The 17180-nt window shown below is 40.6% G+C and overlaps 1 protein-coding gene across 1 annotated transcript in view; it reads right to left on the bottom strand.

Annotated features, from left to right (window-relative positions):
* The window catches only part of PLEKHG7 (pleckstrin homology and RhoGEF domain containing G7), a gene marked incomplete at its 5' end in the record, with an annotated part of 68855 nt that overhangs the window by 23576 nt on the left and 28099 nt on the right, over positions 1–17180 (bottom strand). The window contains 5 exons of the mRNA XM_081311923.1: positions 4701–4814; positions 6632–6733; positions 7510–7605; positions 11486–11629; positions 12487–12585. Coding sequence (XP_081168049.1) covers positions 4701–4814; positions 6632–6733; positions 7510–7605; positions 11486–11629; positions 12487–12585 — 555 coding nt within the window. The remainder of the gene's footprint in view (positions 1–4700; positions 4815–6631; positions 6734–7509; positions 7606–11485; positions 11630–12486; positions 12586–17180) is intronic.

The raw sequence follows: 17180 nt of genomic DNA, 5'->3' as shown, positions 1-17180 counted from the left end.
TCTGACTCTTCAAGGTGATCCTCGGGTGGGCCAGGTGCACTGTGGGAGGCACCCCCTGCTTCCCCAGAGATGTCTCTATACCCAAATTTAGTTATTGCATTTCAGAGATTCAAGTACAATTGGCTCAAACTCCCACCAATCCAAAGTCCTCCCTGAATATAAACAAACTTATGAACGTTAAGATTGTAATGGCTTTATCTGGCTCTTGTTTCTACACACACCATTTCTTCTCTGAACAGCATGGGTCAATCACAGCCCCTCCGCCTTAGTCTATTTTCTGTGGCTGTGATAGATTGGGTAATTTATAAAGAAAAATTTTATTCCTTACAGTTCTGGATGTTGGGAAGCCCAAGATCAGAAGGTCATATCTGGTGAGGACCTTCTTGTGGCTGGGGACTTTCTGCAGAGTTTCAGGACAGTTCAAGGTACCACAGGGCAAGAGAACCAAAAAGTCAGAGCTGGCTTTTATAACAAAGCCACTTCTTGGATAACCTACAAATCCATTAATCCGTAAGGATAGAGCACTCATGACCCAGTACTTCTTGAAGGCTTCACCGGTTCCCACCTCGTAACCTCTCTGAGTCCTTATCCAGCTCCCAATGAGTTATGGTGGGGACATTCAAGTCATGGCACCCTTGGTTGATTTCTTATGTCAGTTTTCATTGTGAAGTCCCCTCATGCCAACCGTCTTGTGAGTATGTGTTTCATTTCACTGGAGGTTTTGGGTTGTAGAAAGGGGTTGAATACAGAGTACGCAACCCCACCCCCCAGACCCCCTACATCATTTTCTTTTTCCATCTTCTTTGTTGCAAAGCGTGCGCTGTCTCTTCCTCCTCCAAATCCTCCCTTTCATCTCCTCGCCTTCTGCTTAGCAGTTTGCAGTTCCATAGCTTGATCTTGTCCTTGGGTGTCTCACCGGCCCCACTAGCTGCTTTATCAGGTGTTGCTTTGAAAAGATTCAGAGCTTCTTCCCAGGAACCTGTAGAGGACACTCTTCACACCCCTGCACACACCGTGGCTCATGAGAATGAGCATGGGCGCTGGGTGTCTGGACCCGCAGGACCCAGGATACAAGGACCACCTGCCCTTCTCTGGAGGTCACTTTTCTCTTCTGTGACATGGTGGAGAGTTTACTAAATGATCTCTGAGTCCTCATCCAGCTCCCAATGGCTGTGGTTCTCCCTAGGGTAGGAGGGGTGGAGGAGGAAGCAGGGTCTACAGGTAGAGAAAGGCTGTAAGTGCCAACTTGTGGGAAGAAGAGGAAGGGAGGAGGGCTTGGCTTCAGTGCCTGACTTGCAGGCTGAGTGGCAGCAGCATGCCAGCCATACCTCCTCTTGGGTGGCTGGAGAGTTTCAGTAGCTGATTTCTCAGCAGCAGTTAGGGATTCCCTCAAAACACACAGCCCTGGGCCACTGCCCCAAACTGCCATGCTCTGAGGAGCAACACTGACCCCCGGCACTCATGGTAGTCAGGGTGAACTGGAAATCACCAACCTCCATGAGATATCAACTAGGCAAGAGGCATTAGTGATAAGTAACTCAGAGAAAGATCCAGAAGAGATATCAGAAGGCTTTAGTGTTTGGGGAAGCCTCAGAAGAGAGAGAGAAAAAAAAGTTGGTTGAAAATTAGAAAAGTTCTAAGTTTTTCTTTCATCTCTCTATTTTGGCTTTATTTTTTCATGTCCATTAGGGAAATCAAAGAACATAGAGATATTGGACATAAAAGGCTATTTCATTAATGGATCTAGATCAATGGAAGCTACTTTTTTATAAAATAATACATACCCGATGTGTTTAGAGGACAAATGGAAGGAGTTAAAGGGGCACAAATAAATAAATCTGTCTTGGTGGGACTGTTATGATTTAGATGTGGTGTCCCCTGTGAGACAATGCAAGAAGGTTCAGAAGAGAAATGATTGGGTTGTAACCTTAACCTAATCAATGAATTAATTCCTGATAGGATTAACTAGGTGTTAGCTGGAGGCAGGTGTGGTGTGGCTGGAGGAAGTGGTTCATTGGGGCCATGGCTCTGGGGTATATATTTGTATCTAGAGAGTGGAGTCTCTCTGTGCTTACTGATCATCATGTGAGCCTTTTCCCTTGGCTACACTCTTCTGCCATGATGTTCTGCCTCACCTCCCAGTGCATTCACAGACCCAAGGAATGGAGCCTGCTGTCTATGGACTGAGACCTCTGAAACTGTAAGCCCTCATATAAATCTTTCCTCCTCTATAATTGTTCTAGTCGGGTCCTTTAGTCACAGCAGTGAGAAAGCTGACTAAAGCAGGGATGCAGCATTGGGCTGGGACAGTCAATAGCCTTAGAACCTCGGGACATTTAAGTATCCTCTTCAAAACTCATCTGCCAAATGTAGATAATGACAGTAAGAACCTCATGGGGTTGGTGAGAGGTTTTAATGAGCTGATCCACACACAAAAAAAACATCGAACGGTGCCTGGAAGATCCTGAAGTTCTAGAGTTCCAGACCCCCCCGCCCCAGTTCTAGAGTTCTTAGCTGTTGTTAGCGATTGTTTTCTTAACTATTGTTAATTGAGCTACACTAGCAGACCTGGCCCAGAGTCCCACTCTATTCTGCTGCATCATACTAACTGGTTCCAAAATAGTGGGAAGAATTCTACTCCCATCGACAAGCACCAGGATAATGTATGTATTGTACATAACATTCATAAAGCCCAGCCTCGTGTGGGACAGAGGGTATACAGATCCCAGTGCATTCATAGTCCAATTTTAGGCCACCATGCAGCATAAACTTAAATTCTCTAAGGAAGGTGTTTACAGCAGGACATAGTGAGAAGGTCAGCTTCAGACAGATCTGATTGTGAGTCCTCTTTGTGCCCCAGAATAACATGTCTTATAGCATCTTGCCTTGATCTGCCCAAGCTCCTTAAAATGGGAATTATATCAAATTCCACTGAGTTATTGTTGAGACAAAGGGGTTCACATGTCTGGTAAAGAGCATGGTGCAAGGACTCAAAGCTGGCCACTCTTTGAGTGTGCAAGGATGCTTTTGTTCTGTGCTATGGGGCTGTGGAAGGCAGATTCCCCTACAGCTTTTTCAGAGTCTCTCCCAGGCCCCACATCTTTATTTTATGAGGCTAACCCTTCCCTGGAGATGGAAAAGAGCCCCGAGGAATTGGAAACATGCTAGTGTAAACAGCGTTGAATTTTTTAGAAATTAAATTGAATTTATTTTAGCTGATATGTAGAAATTTTAAAGAATTATACATACTTATGGATTTCCATGTGATGTTGTGTTGCATGCATCCATTGCATAATGTTTAAGTCAGGTTCTATGTATCTTTATTTGCCTAAAGACCTTTATATGGTTCTTCATTTGCTGCCTTTTGGCTCTGTGAGCTGAATATGGTGTGGAACCTCTCTGAGCCTAAGGGAGTCATGAGAACAATGTCATCAACATCATAGGTTTGTGCTAAGAACTAGAAAAGTCCCTCGTAAAGCATTCCTCATTATAAAAGTTTCACGTGTTATCCTAAGAGCAGGACTTTCTTTGCCCCCTTCCCTCAATATCTCTGGATGCTGTATGTGTTCCACAGACTCATGTAAACCACCCCTCTCTATCACAATTCATGTGGGATTTTTCCATCATTATTTGAAAATGGTAGCTGGATGGACCTTGCTACATTAACCTCTCCCTCCAGCTTGGAAGGGAGAGAAATGACCCAATTCTCTCCAGTTGCTTCAGGGGAAACATGTGCAGCATGATTATTCTACATATTTGGAAATCAAACGAGCTTTCAGGTTTCAGTTTGAGTAACAAAGACAACACTGAAACGCTGAAGCAACAAAAATAAGATCAACTCTCTTTGCCAAGATCATTTCCCTTTTCTTATCCCTGCCACACCCGGGCTTCCTGGCACGCTGAAGCATGGCAAAGGCCCACGGATTCAGAGCTGAGTCACTGGGGACCGAGGCTGTCTTTTCTGCCAGCCTCTTACAGCTGCAGGGGAAGGAGGGTTTTTTGGAAGGGCTTGGACCATTTTCTCTGAATCACTACTGAACAGGTACAATTCAGGTTACAGAAATAACAAAGGAAGGATCAAAGGATTGGGGAAGAGGTCCAGAAAAACTGGTTCCTGGTTTACTTATTAGCAAATGCTAAAGACCTAAAGACCCCCCTCCCCAAGAAAGTCTTTCTTGTAATGTTTTTGGGACCCAGAGATACCATATTGCACAATTCCAGAAGCAACACTTAGATTGTGCTCTGTGAGCTACTCTGGGGTGGGTGGGGGGGGGGAGCCGTGTGTACATGTAGATCACAATGTAAACGGTACTTCTACTTTTTGTGCTATAGGGCTTTTCTGGCACCAAATCCTACCAGGGTCAAACTTTTAGTCACCAACAAAGCTTACATTCTTATTCTGGTTATCTTCTTACCAATTTCTACCAATGCACAAATAAAACGTTTCAAGTGCCAGTCAAAATTTGAAAAGGTGCATCAGATGGTGTCATGCTTCCAGATGTGTACAACTTAAAGTTCCTCAGTGTGAAGTGGAGGGTGTATCTACGAGGGAAGTAGGATTCCAGTTATAATGTGTGGTAGCTCGTTTAGTTCTCTTCTTTCCCATTAAATTTGGGTATCAGAATTCCCAGTATCTTTGACACCCTAAGAGTGTTAGGGAAAATATCGAAGAAGAAGAAGAAGATAAACTGGTACTTTACTTTTAAATAAGTGCTGAAGTCATCTCTCTGCCTCAGGCTCTCAAGATAAAACACAGCAGCAGAGTAATTCAGGCAGTAGGTCTGGTGGCTCTGACAGAGGCTCCCTCGGAAATACTACAAGAGGAGGAGAACCAAGGGCGGTTAGGGAGAGCACAGAGCCCGGTGGACTTCCTCTTTCCCTTCACTTTTCTCATTCACTAGAATAGGGAAGGGCAGAGGAGGCTCCTATGGCTGTGTGAATTAGACAGAGAATCTCCACAAGAAACATTTCTTTAAAAAATAGGGCTGGGGCTGGGGCTCAACGGTAGAGCACTCGCCTAGGACATGCAAGGTACTGGGTTCCCATCCTTAGCACCACATAAAAATAAATAAATAAAGACATTGTGTCCAACTACATCTAAATGTTTTTTTTTAAAAAAATATGGTATTCCCATAATAATATTAGTACCTCAATAAATAGTCTCTCTCCCACCCCCTTGTTTAAAGAAAATTCGAGTCAGGACTTCTTGATTTAGTTTACCCTTTGACTTCCACTCAGGCTTTGTTGAGGCCAATACAACCTGCATGGTACCAGTGACAAATACTGCCTTTGATTTCAGTGCCCATGAAGGTTGAGGGTAAGCTTGAGTAGGTGGTGAGTAATCAAGGCAACGACATTCACCCTTTCATCAAATGTTCTTAAAAAATGCCCATTTGTTTAATTCTCCTGGTTTCTAAAACTATAGTAACCTGGAACATCTCTCTCAAGTTCTGTATTTGAAAGTGTATTAGAGACATTTAATAAAGAGTCTATTAATATCTCATTCTTTAGCACACTGTTTTTTTTTTTTTATGAGAAGCTGGTATTTCTCCAGACTGTTTACTAAGAATTAAATTTAGAAAATCTTTTGACTTTTAAGAAATTGAGAGCGCCTGAGATTTTAACTAATTCCCCAAACTTTACCTTCTCTTTCTTATTTTTTATAGCTTTTAAAGTTTAAATCTGGTTTCAAAGTTGACTAAAGGATCTGCCTACTTCATTTTTAACTTCCTGCTTATTTTTACCTTGTGTAAACTCCCCTTTCTTCATATGTCACCTTCAGGATTATTTTCCAGGAAGTACTTCCTTCCAGTAACTACCCACCTTCTACCCCAAAGTAGAAGGTTTCCTTTGTTGGATGCTTATAATAGCTGTGGTTTTTTTTTCCCTGAAGCATTCCCCTGAATTTGATTATATAATCATTAATCCCATTATTGGATTAATTTCTCTTCCTTTGGACTGCAGATTCCTCAAGGCATGGAGCTTGTCTAATTTTGCATATTGTGTACAGAAAGAATATCACCCTCATACATAGCACTTACTAAGTGCTCAGTAAATCTCAGTCTATGACTTTTTATATGGAGCATGAGAATTCAAATCTTGCTAAATGTCATTAGATAGGAATTGGGTGAAAAAGGTCAAAGTAAAAAAAAAAATAGGTGGGGGGTGAGGTCAAGAAATAAGTAGCACTTATCAAACCAGGGCTACCAATTTTTCTTTTCTCCTCATTTCACATGCAGAAATATTATCAAGGGTACTGATGGATTTGAAAGTTTATTTTGTTCCTTTCTGAGAGACTGGCACTTTTGTTACAAGAACAATTCAACCATGTAATTAGTGAACACTAAACTATTGCCATGAATATTGCTTTAAATTGAAGTCATTTAAAAAACAGACTTGGAAATGGCTTTTCCATGCATGCAGATCTTTGTGTCAATAAAACCCGGAGGAGATGTGACACTGGGAAAACAAAATCTGCAAGTTATTTTTGAAAATGTTGATTGGTGCAGAAAGGGATGGTTCCTTTGTGGGAGGGTAGTGGGAAAAATTTCCCAGAAACCAAGAAAATCAAGTAGCTATGAACAATCATCCTGGGAGGTGGGTGAATTCATCCCTCTCCGAGGGATCTTACCTTTGCAAGCACAGAAAGGAAATCCATCAATGGTGAAGTCTCAGAAGCTTCTACGTAGATCTTGATGATGCTGAAAAGACTGTTCACAAAACCAAGGCTTGTCTAGGGCCAGAGAGAAAGAAAACAAGAGTAGGCACACACAGAGGGCTGAGGGATAAAAAATTGATGAACCTCAAATATCATTCTTACAAATGCTTCCCATTTCAAATTCACCTCCTAGCAAAATATCAAAGATTTATTTTACTCTCCTCTTAAATTTTATATATATATATATATATATATATATATATATATATATATATATAAAGGAGGGTAGAGAGCAAGAAGGATTTATTTTTAAAGACATATATATTATGATATATATAAGTTTTTATAAGTTTTTATTATACTTTTTATTATATTTATTTTAAAAGACATATATTATAATTTTTTTATTATATTTATTTTTAAAGACTTATGTATATAACATATTATATTTGTAAGTCTTTAAAAATAAATCCTTCTTGCTATCTCTCTACCCTCCTTTTTGAAAGATACTGTTCACTTATAATATATGTGAGAAAAGGATCTTCGCTTAAAAAATAAACATTTATAAAGATGATGGAGATCTTAGGAATATTTCTACTTTCTTAAATAGTTGTGGAAAAATAAAAAGTGAGGGTTAAGGAATATCTACAATCTCTTGGAAAATGTTGGTGGATGTTTAGCCATCCTTATAAATCTGAACTTCTAATCATCAGATTATGTGAGGATAGAAGATGTAATAAAGCATATTTCAATTTCCATTAAGGAATACAAGTCCTGTGGATGCACCATGCATGAATTTTCAAGATCATCTGGTGAATTTTAACACATCCCTACTTCCTAGTTTGGCTCACCTGAGTTAACTCCTCCAGGTTTGCAAAAAGTCTCCATAGATCCACATCCAGGAGATATTCATGAATTTGCAGATATTTTAATGTATTCATAAAGATCTTTAAAAAATAAATGTATATTACTTTTTGTTTTTAAATTTTGAAGCATGCCCTTTGCAAGAACTTTAAATATAAACCTTCTGGGTATAACCTTACAAAACAATGTAAATATCAGTATTTCCAAGGCTGAAGAATTACCCTCCATACAAATCATGACATTTAAGCTTCACAGAACACACGGGAGATGTGCTCTTCAGTGCGATGTTGCTCCTCGTGTGAGGCCTGAGAACATGTCGGTGGAACATGATCAGTCCAAATGGGCTTGCTGCTTCCTGGGGCCAAGGAGTCCCAGAGGCTACCCTCTTGCCAACAGCCCTGACGGGAGAACAAAACAACTCTCCTTCTGTGTTCTCAGTTATTCTTTCCTCTGCCCAAACTCCAATGTTCTTTACTTTCACGGAATTAGAAATGGAAAATTAGTGAGTGAAAAGCTGAAAAATGGTAGAACGTTTTGAGTTGGATCAAGGTATCAAATATTCATGAACACATGAAGGGAGTCTGGGTTATTATTACTTGATTTGATGCTTTCACATGACAGAGAAAATAGACAGCAAGGGAAGGAAGGAGAACCATCATCCTCACAGATAAGCTGCTCGTTCTACAAACTGAAGAGAGAACAGCTAATGGGCAAGGAATACTGTGGATATATAGGATGGGCCACCTTCGAGGGGACAAAGAATTCTAAGGGTGAAAAGATGGGACAGGAGATGGCTAACCTTCTCTAGTTCCCATCCCCCAACATTTCATTAGTGCAGTGTAGAGGGTTCTTTGTTTCTGGGGGGCAGGGTGGTGGTAATAGAGTTTGAACCCAGGAGAACTTAACCCCAACACTTTTATTTTTTGTTTTGATACAGGGTCTCACTAAGTTGCTTAGGGCTTTGCTAAACTGATGAGCCTGGCTTTTAACCTGGGGTCCTCCTGCCTCAGCCTCCCAAGCTGCTGGGATTACAGGCATGTGCCACCATGCCTGGCCAGTGTGTGGTTTTTGAACATGGATGAGACTTGCTTGAAGGTCTTGTTAAACCAGACCTTCACCCCCAGAGTTCTTGATTTAGTAGGCCTGTGATGAATCTGAGAATATGCATCTAACAAGTTCCCAGGTGATTGGGATGTAGCTGGTCGGAAGGCCACATGTTCATTACCACTGATTTACAACTTCCCCAATCCTTATAATACTGGTATCTAGAAACCTGTCAGTGTCCAAATATTTAAAACAGTTAATTGTAAAAAAAAAAACTAGAACTCATTATAATAGCTCAACTAGGACAATTTAAAAGAAATATTCTTTTTGCTTTAAAAAAAATTCATTGCTTTACAGAACATTTTTCCATTTTTAAGAAATACTGAGTTCTCCAGTATATTTATTCTACCATTTGAGTTATAAATTTTCAATTCATAAGCAACTTTGGGAAACCTGTTGATTGATTGATTGTGAAAAGGGATGTACATAGTACATATATATTTAAATACTCTGGGGCATTTGAAAATACACCTTTTTAAAAAAAAATATATATTGGGGATTAAACCTGGGGGTGCTTTACCACTAATCTGTGTCCTCAACTTCTTTATTTTATTTTATTTTTTTATTTTGAGACAAGGTCTTGCTAAGATGGCTGAGGCTGGTTTTGATCTTGTGATCCTCCTACTTCACCATGGTGTCTGATGAAAATATGCATTTCCTTAAGCCAAAAATGACAGTTTGGAAAGTTGGGCAGCTTACAGTGGGATGGAAATTTTTGTGCTATTTATTAGGATAAGGGAGGTGCGTTGCTCAGGGGTTAAAGCTCTGCTGCAATCATTTGCTGGTTACCATGGGGTTGGGGTGCCCTTCCCTGACAACAGCCTAGTTTTTACCTTAGTATCTTCTCCTCCCCAGGGAGCACACATACCACATCTTACTCCCAAGGGGTGGGCCTGGATTACCCGAGGTCAATTAGCATCCCTTCCTTATCTAGCTAGAGTAGTGGGTTTAGTGGTGAGCACCTGATCTACGCTGTCCAATCAGTATGGATCTCAAGATTCAGGCCATCCATGCAAGAAGATCTCTCTCTCTACCTGCTTCCTCTTCCTCTCTCTCTCTTCATGAGTTCCAGGTCAGCAGCCATTTTTGTGACTGAGAGAAGCCAGTCATGGGGGAGGAGGCTGATGCCACAGAAGGTGGGAATGAAAGATGAAAAGAAATGTTGTCCCTGGTTTTGAGTTCTTTGATCACCCACTCTTGAATTCTCTCCCACCTCTGAACTTCACAGGCACAGGAGCCAGTAAAATCCTGTATTATTGAAGCTAGTTCTCTGTTACCTTTTCCTATAAGCAGCCTAACCAATATGGACTCTGAGTTTCAGTTTGTGGTTTAAATTTTGCTAAGTAAGGTACTTAGTGCAGTGACTGTCAATAAATCTTACTGATAAAAAAACAACTGACACTCGCACGTAGCACTTAACAGATTTCAAAGGAAACACTTTGATCACCACAATGATTTAGTGCATAGCTAGAGGTGGCATAGTCAGTCCCTTTTTATAGCTTAATACAGGGATCATCAAACTATTGCCTGCAGGCTGTAAATCTGCACTGCCACCTGCTTTTGTGAAGTAAGTGGTACTGTGATCCTGTCGGTCGTGAATATTCCTTGACATATTATCTGTGCCGTTTTTGCACTGTGATGGCAGAATTGAGTAGTTAAAACAAACACCATGTGGTCTGCAAAGGCTGAAATATCTACTATTTGGATTGTTCTGGTTTCAATGTGTTCCCTGAAATGCATGTGCTGGGAACTTAATCCCCAATGCAACAGTGTTCCGAGGTGGGCCCCAAGGAGAGGTCACCAGGGCTCTGCTGCCATGAATGGATTAGTGTTGCTAACGAGGAGAAGGTTCATTATCACAAAGTTGTTATGACAGTGAGTTTCCCTCTTTATGACCTCTCTTGCCATATGATGCCTTCTGTCATTTTATAAGGCATCAAGAAAGCCCTGACCAGATGCATTTCCTCATCTTGTATCCCATCCTCCAGAAGCATGAGCCAAATAAATTAATTTCTTTTCCTTGACAGATCACCCAGTGAGATTGTGTTACAGCAACACAAAACAGGCTAAGATAAGGATCTTTACTATAAATGACTGCCAACCTCTGGTTTAGGGTATGGAGGACTAGACTTTTCAGCAGTTACATGAGAGTTCAAAGGCAAATTCAGGGTTTGAACTCAGGTCTCCCAAGATAGTGCTTTTTTTGCTGTGAGCGCCCAGTGCTGTGGGCAGAGGCAACCTTGGTAGTCACATGGCCTCTCTTGTCCTGTGGTCTTGGAAGAAAGCTGCTCCCTTTTCTCCTTGCTCTATGGTTCTTCTCTGCTCTGAGTCCCCCCTAGATCACATCCAGCGCCCATTCACACAGAGGATATCACGATGGTACTGTGTATTCTGATGGCACTACGTTACAATCGGATGACAGCTCTGGAAATCTGCGACTGTGCCCTGCAGCTGACCAAAGCATTCACCTGGCACTGTTTGGGAGGAAGCAAGAGCTCTGGGCCAGGAAGCCACCAAAGATGGGATAGGCTACCTTGATGGTAGCTGTGAGCTCCTGGATTTAAGGATGTGTTAACACAGGTGAGATTTGGATAGTAGATGGGGAGCTGGGGTGATTTATTAGGTCTCCCTCAATCCTGAAAAGATGGGTTCAAGAAAAGAATGGAGAGACAACTAAGTAGTAGCTAAACAAAAATGAACAATGAAGAAAATGTTCTTCAAAATCCTGAGAAAGAGGGGAAAAATCTCTTGACTTGCTTTTGTTTTATTTTATTTTTTTTAGCATGGAAGAGATAAGTAAATTCCCAAAGAACCAAATTAATATTTTTCATGTATTATAAAAATGAAAGCCTGTGTTACCATCTTAAGAACCAATAAATGGTCCAAGAAATAAGTGCATTCACTCGTGAAGAGTTCCCACACAGCCTCTTGCTGCTTTCCCAAGTCTGATCCATCAGGGGGGAGTTTCTGATGTGTTTCCATGACTTCGTTCCAGGTCTTATCCTGTACGTGGGGAGAAAAGAGAGAACAACACATTCCGCCCCCCCCCCCCCCACCGTGGTTGACCTGCCTGCCGTCTGCTTTCCTTGCAGTGTGGTAGGAACCCTGCAGGCCCCCCGTGTCCCTGTTGGCAGTGGCTCCTCAAGCTACAAACCACAGCTTCTCCTTGTGGCTGGAAGAAGCCAGTTCTCCTGACACAAAGGATGGGAGTTTAAAATGCAGAGAAATTCAAGCTGACGTTGCTTGGAATGTTGTGTGAGAATTTTACAAGTCCTGTATTTTACAACCTCCAAGATCTGAGAAGCCCGATTCCAGGTTCTGCTGGCAAAGCTCATTGAAATTAACTACTGAAGAATCGAGAAATGAGAGTTTTAAGACTCGACGAGAACTTAGAAATTGATTTATCCCAAACAACTAACTTTGCAAAGGAGGTTCTGAGGCCAAGAAGGGCAAACCGTTGAAACAGCTAGTCATTTGTCCCTTAAGGACAGGATATGTTCTGAGAAGTGTGCTGTTGGCTGATTCTGTAGCTGTGTGAACCTCAGCTTGTACTTGCACAGACTAAGGGGGTGACGATGTCACTAGGCCCTCGTGAGGAGACCCCCAGAGGTGTGGCCTGCTATTGACCAACACTTCATTGTGTGGTGCTTGGCTGCCTTAATTCTTCCTTAGGGCTTCATGACCTGCCAGAGCTCTCATTCCCATGACCTGATGGCAGATAGAGTGACTTTCCCAGGTCTCAGTGTCCTGCCCAGCCCTGGGCTCCTCCCCTGTGCCAGCTGTACTTTGACAACTTAAAATAATGACCAAGAAAAGACAAAGGAAAAGCTGTGCCACTTGGTAAGTGACGTGCACCCTACCTTAAAGCGGCAGAACTCGTAGCCCCTGAAGTCCGTGATCTTCACGGAGGACAGGCAGTTTTCCAGCTCAGCGACCAGCTTGTGTTTGTCTTTGCTCTGCTTAAAGAGGAATAGAAACAGGGTTTTCAAATGTGAATTCTCTTTCCTCCCTGCCTCTAGTCACTGTTCTCTACTATACTGGTTTCCCTATGATTTTCATGAGATTCCCCCCAACACCTTTCTTTTCCTTTTCACACTGTAGTTTCCACATATGAGAGAAAACATATGATCCTTGACTTTCTGAGTTTGGCTTATTTAACTTAACAAAATGTTTTCAAGTTCCACCCATTTTCCTGCAAATGACATAATTTCATTCTTCTTTGTTAGCCTAGTACTTAGAAGGAGTTTAAGTATAATTTCAATTTATTTTGTGGTCATTATCTTTTCAAGTTTCTGTTTCTTTCCTATTTCTGTTTTATTGGGTACCAACTTCAGCATCCGGTATTTTTTTGAAATTTGATATTTTTCTAGAAATGTAACCACATCATTTTGGTTTTTGACTCAGTAGATGATTATTCATATTTATAACTTTTAAAATCATTTTGTGTGTATCATTAAATATTGTTTTCTACAAAAAAAAATAAAATAAAATGTGAATTCTCAAGGACATGGTATTGGTAGCTTCAGCAACTTTAGTTGATTCTCTGACATTTGTGAGAACAACTAAACCACTAACAGACCCAGCCATGTTTAGGCATGAAGACTTCCGATGCCTTTTTTAAAAAATTTTTTGCTTTGTTATATATGACAACAGAATGCATTACAATTCATATTGCACAGATAGAGCACAATATTTCATATGTCTGGTTGAACACAAAGTAAAATCACATCCTCGTGTCTTCTTTCATGTACTTAGGGTAATGATGACCATCTCATTCCACCATCTTTCTTACTCCTATTCCCTTTCTGAGCTATAGTCAGATTCCTAGGACCACAGAGGAGCTGGTGGCAGAGGCTCATGAGAATTGTCTATTGTAAATCTCTCCTCTCACTACTGGGAAAAAGAGCAAAGAATGGTCTTAGAATCAACAGAGGGACCTAAGTCTAGTGCCCACCTCTGGTTGATACCTGTCCTTCACAATTTCAACTTTCTGGACTCTGGACTGTAGGACATTTGCATAAGAAAGTGCCTCTGGCCTGTCAGTTCAACCCCTCATTTGGCATCTGACTAAATAAAACTTACAGTGTTAAACGGACTTGGCCAACACGATGATTCTGTGCTAAAGAACTCCAGAAGAGGAAAAATGCTAGTTTCCTTAAAATGGAGCTGCCCACTTTTTGCTGTTTTAGTTTTTATTCTTTTTCAATTTGTTCTTTTTAGAGGTACATGACAGTAGAATGTATTTTGACATATCGTACATCGTGGAGTATAACTTCCCATTCTTGTGGTTTTACATCAGGCGGAGTTACACTGGTCGTGTATTCATATATGAACACAGGAAAGTGTTCATTCTAATGTCTTTCTTATTCCTATTCCCCTCCCTTCCCTTCATTCTCTTTTGTCTAATCCAATGAACTTCTATTCTTCCCTCCTCCTCACTTATTTTGAGTTAGCACACACATTTCAGAAAGAACATTTGGCTTTTGTTTTTTTTGGGGGGGGATTGGCTTATTTCAATTAGGATGAGAGTCTACAGTTCCATCCATTTACCGGAAAATGCCGTAATTTCATTCTTCTTTATGGCTAAATAATATTCCATTGTGTATATGTAGCACAATTTCTTTATCTATTCATCCATTGAAAGGCACCTAGGTTGGTTTCATAGCTTAGCTATTGTTAATTGAGCTGCCATTAACATTGATGTGGCTGCATTACACAGTCTTTATTCTTGTTTTAGAAATCTGACTTCAGGGCTGGGGTTGTGGTTCAGTGGTAGAGCACTCACCTAGAACATGCGAGGCGCTGGGTTTGATCCTCAGTACCACATAAAATAAATAAATAAAATAAAGGTACTATGTCCAACTATAAATAAAAAAAAACCTGACTACAAAGATAATGTGATTATTGCAAAGAAAATTTGAAAAGCAAAAACACAATAAAAATTAAGGCTACTCATAATCCCCACCAATAGTAATCATTTTTATGATTATATTCATAATTAACTTTAAGGGGTGTCATATTTACATGTCTCTATAACTTTTTTATTTTTCTTTTCCATAGCTTTATATAGGTAAAATTGAAATACAGTAAATGCACATATTTGAAGTATATAATTTAATCAGTTTTGACACATATGTAACCAATACAATCAACGTAAAAAGCATTGCCATTACTTTTTTTAAAATTTGAAATTACGTGAACTGTTTCCTGCATAATTTATTATGTTAAAAATCAATCACCTTAGGATATATAGAAGCCCCCCTTACATCATCTATTTCAAAATTAAATGGAGCACTTATAAATATCTCAGAGGTCAAGGAAAAAAGCCCAAGAGAAGTAAATAAAAAGTGCTTTGAACTAAGTGATAAAAGCTTACAATATCAGGATCTGTGGGATGAAACAGTACTCAGATGAACATTTATAACTTTAAGTACTTGTATCAGAAAAAAACTAGAATCATAATCAAATTATTTTCAAATTATGTAGTAGGAAGGAAAAAATAAGAGTAGGAGCCAAAATATATGAAATAGAGAAGAAATAACACAGCTAAACTTTAATAAAGATCAAACAAGCCTAATCAAGGAAAAAGCAAGAACACAAAAATGAATATGGATGGAAAGGGAGCTATCAAAATAACCCTACAGATGCTAAAAATAGACTAAGGGAATATTGCAATTGTATTCCAACATCTGTGATAGCTTACATAACACAATAACTTCTATATTAGAGAAGGATCCACGTGCTGCTGAGAAGAAAGTGTATTCGGTCATTGATGAATGAAATATTCTACACATGTCGGTATAACTTGATTTTTAAAGGTGATCTGTTAAGAGCATTTCCTTGATTCAGTATTCTATTGCAACAGCAGAAACTGCCCACATAAGCAGTTTGTGTTATCATTCAAACTAGGAAGAAACTATCACATAACTGTGTATAGGGCTTTCTGAAGCCAACTTGGCTGCATTTCAGTGGCATGTTTATCACAAATAATTTCTCAGCTTGCTCTCTTGCCTCTGGGTACAGGATGTTGGCAGGGATCTGAAGAATTTGGTGCAAAGGAATCAACGTTAAGGACATGAGAAGGCATGGGCTCTCTGCTGCTGTGGGGCTGAGAGGGGACCCTGGGATGGGTTCAGAGTGTGCTGAAGCCTGTGGCTGGTTTCTCAGGTGGGGTTGGAGCACAGACTGAGGAAATCTATTGTAGATTCTTTAGCCTCCACAGTAGCAAAGGAATCTTGGAGCCAGTTGGGGACCTCCTACAGAAATTGAGACATATGCCTTTTGTTGATGTCTGAAACCATAGCGACTGTGTGTTGTGGCAATAAAAAAAAAAATCAGCAGCCAGTTGGAAAAGACAGAAATTGAGACAATGGCAGCAGCCTTGGAGTTGTGGGGAAGTGGGCGCGAGCTCCATTCCCTGAAGGGCACTCACTGTGGCTTGCCATGGGTTTGACCAAACCTCCTGGTCAAAGCCCGGTGGCTATGCCAGGGAGAGGGAAGGAGAAGCTTCTTCCAGTGGACACAGTAACTTTTTAAAGTCACAGACTCACCTAGCTCCTTGCTGCTTCTTCTATGGCAGCCTTAGCTAGGAGAAGAGAAGCACTGGGAGAGCATTTGAGAGGATATGGAGGATGGAGAAAAGTGAGAAGCCAAGGTAGATTCTGGGTTCTCAAAGTTAGTCCCTAAGAGGTAATTGGGATGCGAACTTGCAGTAGACACTGGTGACATGGAACTAGAGGGAAACTGAAGGTTAAGACAGAGTATCTACATTTTAAGAATAGTTTGCAAAGAGTGACATTGATTCAGTGAGGACAGACAGGATCTTTAATAGTTCTGATGACAGAAAGGAGGAAGGAGTGTTCAGGTCTGGTGATGGAGACCCCCCCCACAGTTAGAGGAGTGCTATGATGTCAGGAATAGAACAGACTGAGAGCCAGACTGCCTGAGATGGCTAGAGACAAAGCTCTGTTTTCAGGTATAAGCTGTATGACCTCAGGCAAATTATTCAACCTCTCTGAACCTGTTTCCCCATTTGTGAAAAGGGGGTAAGAATGTTACCTACCTTGTTGGATTGTTGTGAGAATCTGAGTGCATGTATGTAAAACAAGACATGAACAGACAAGGATATATGTAAATAGAAACAGTGCCTGGTGGCCTGGTAATGTGGTAGCATTACTTTAGCTTTATTACTAATATTTTTTATTGATAGGAAGAAAGGAAGGAGGGAAGACAGGCAGGTAAGAAAAGGAAAATCTGTAAAAGAAGTGTGCAATATTGATGTGGATTATCCTTTATTAGGATATGAATCACTTGATAAGGCTCAGAGGATGAAGAAAGGAAAGAGACGTATTGATTTTAAGGGAAACAGATATTGTGTCCATATGGAAATGGGGCTTCGAGCAATGAACTTTCCTTCATTGCTGAGGACCTTTATCAAAGACATTTTGTCATTTCACAAGTCAGCTCTCTGTTTCCACAGGTTCCACATTCATGGATTCTGCTAATCACTGACCAAAAATATTCAAAGAAAAACTGTCTGTTCCAAACACGTGCA

This window comes from Spermophilus citellus (assembly GCF_964194105.1).
Source record: "Spermophilus citellus genome assembly, chromosome: 10".
In the NCBI taxonomy this organism is placed as follows: domain Eukaryota; kingdom Metazoa; phylum Chordata; class Mammalia; order Rodentia; family Sciuridae; genus Spermophilus; species Spermophilus citellus.
Note: the sequence above shows the minus strand (reverse complement) of the source record. Positions and strands in the feature narration are given on the sequence as shown.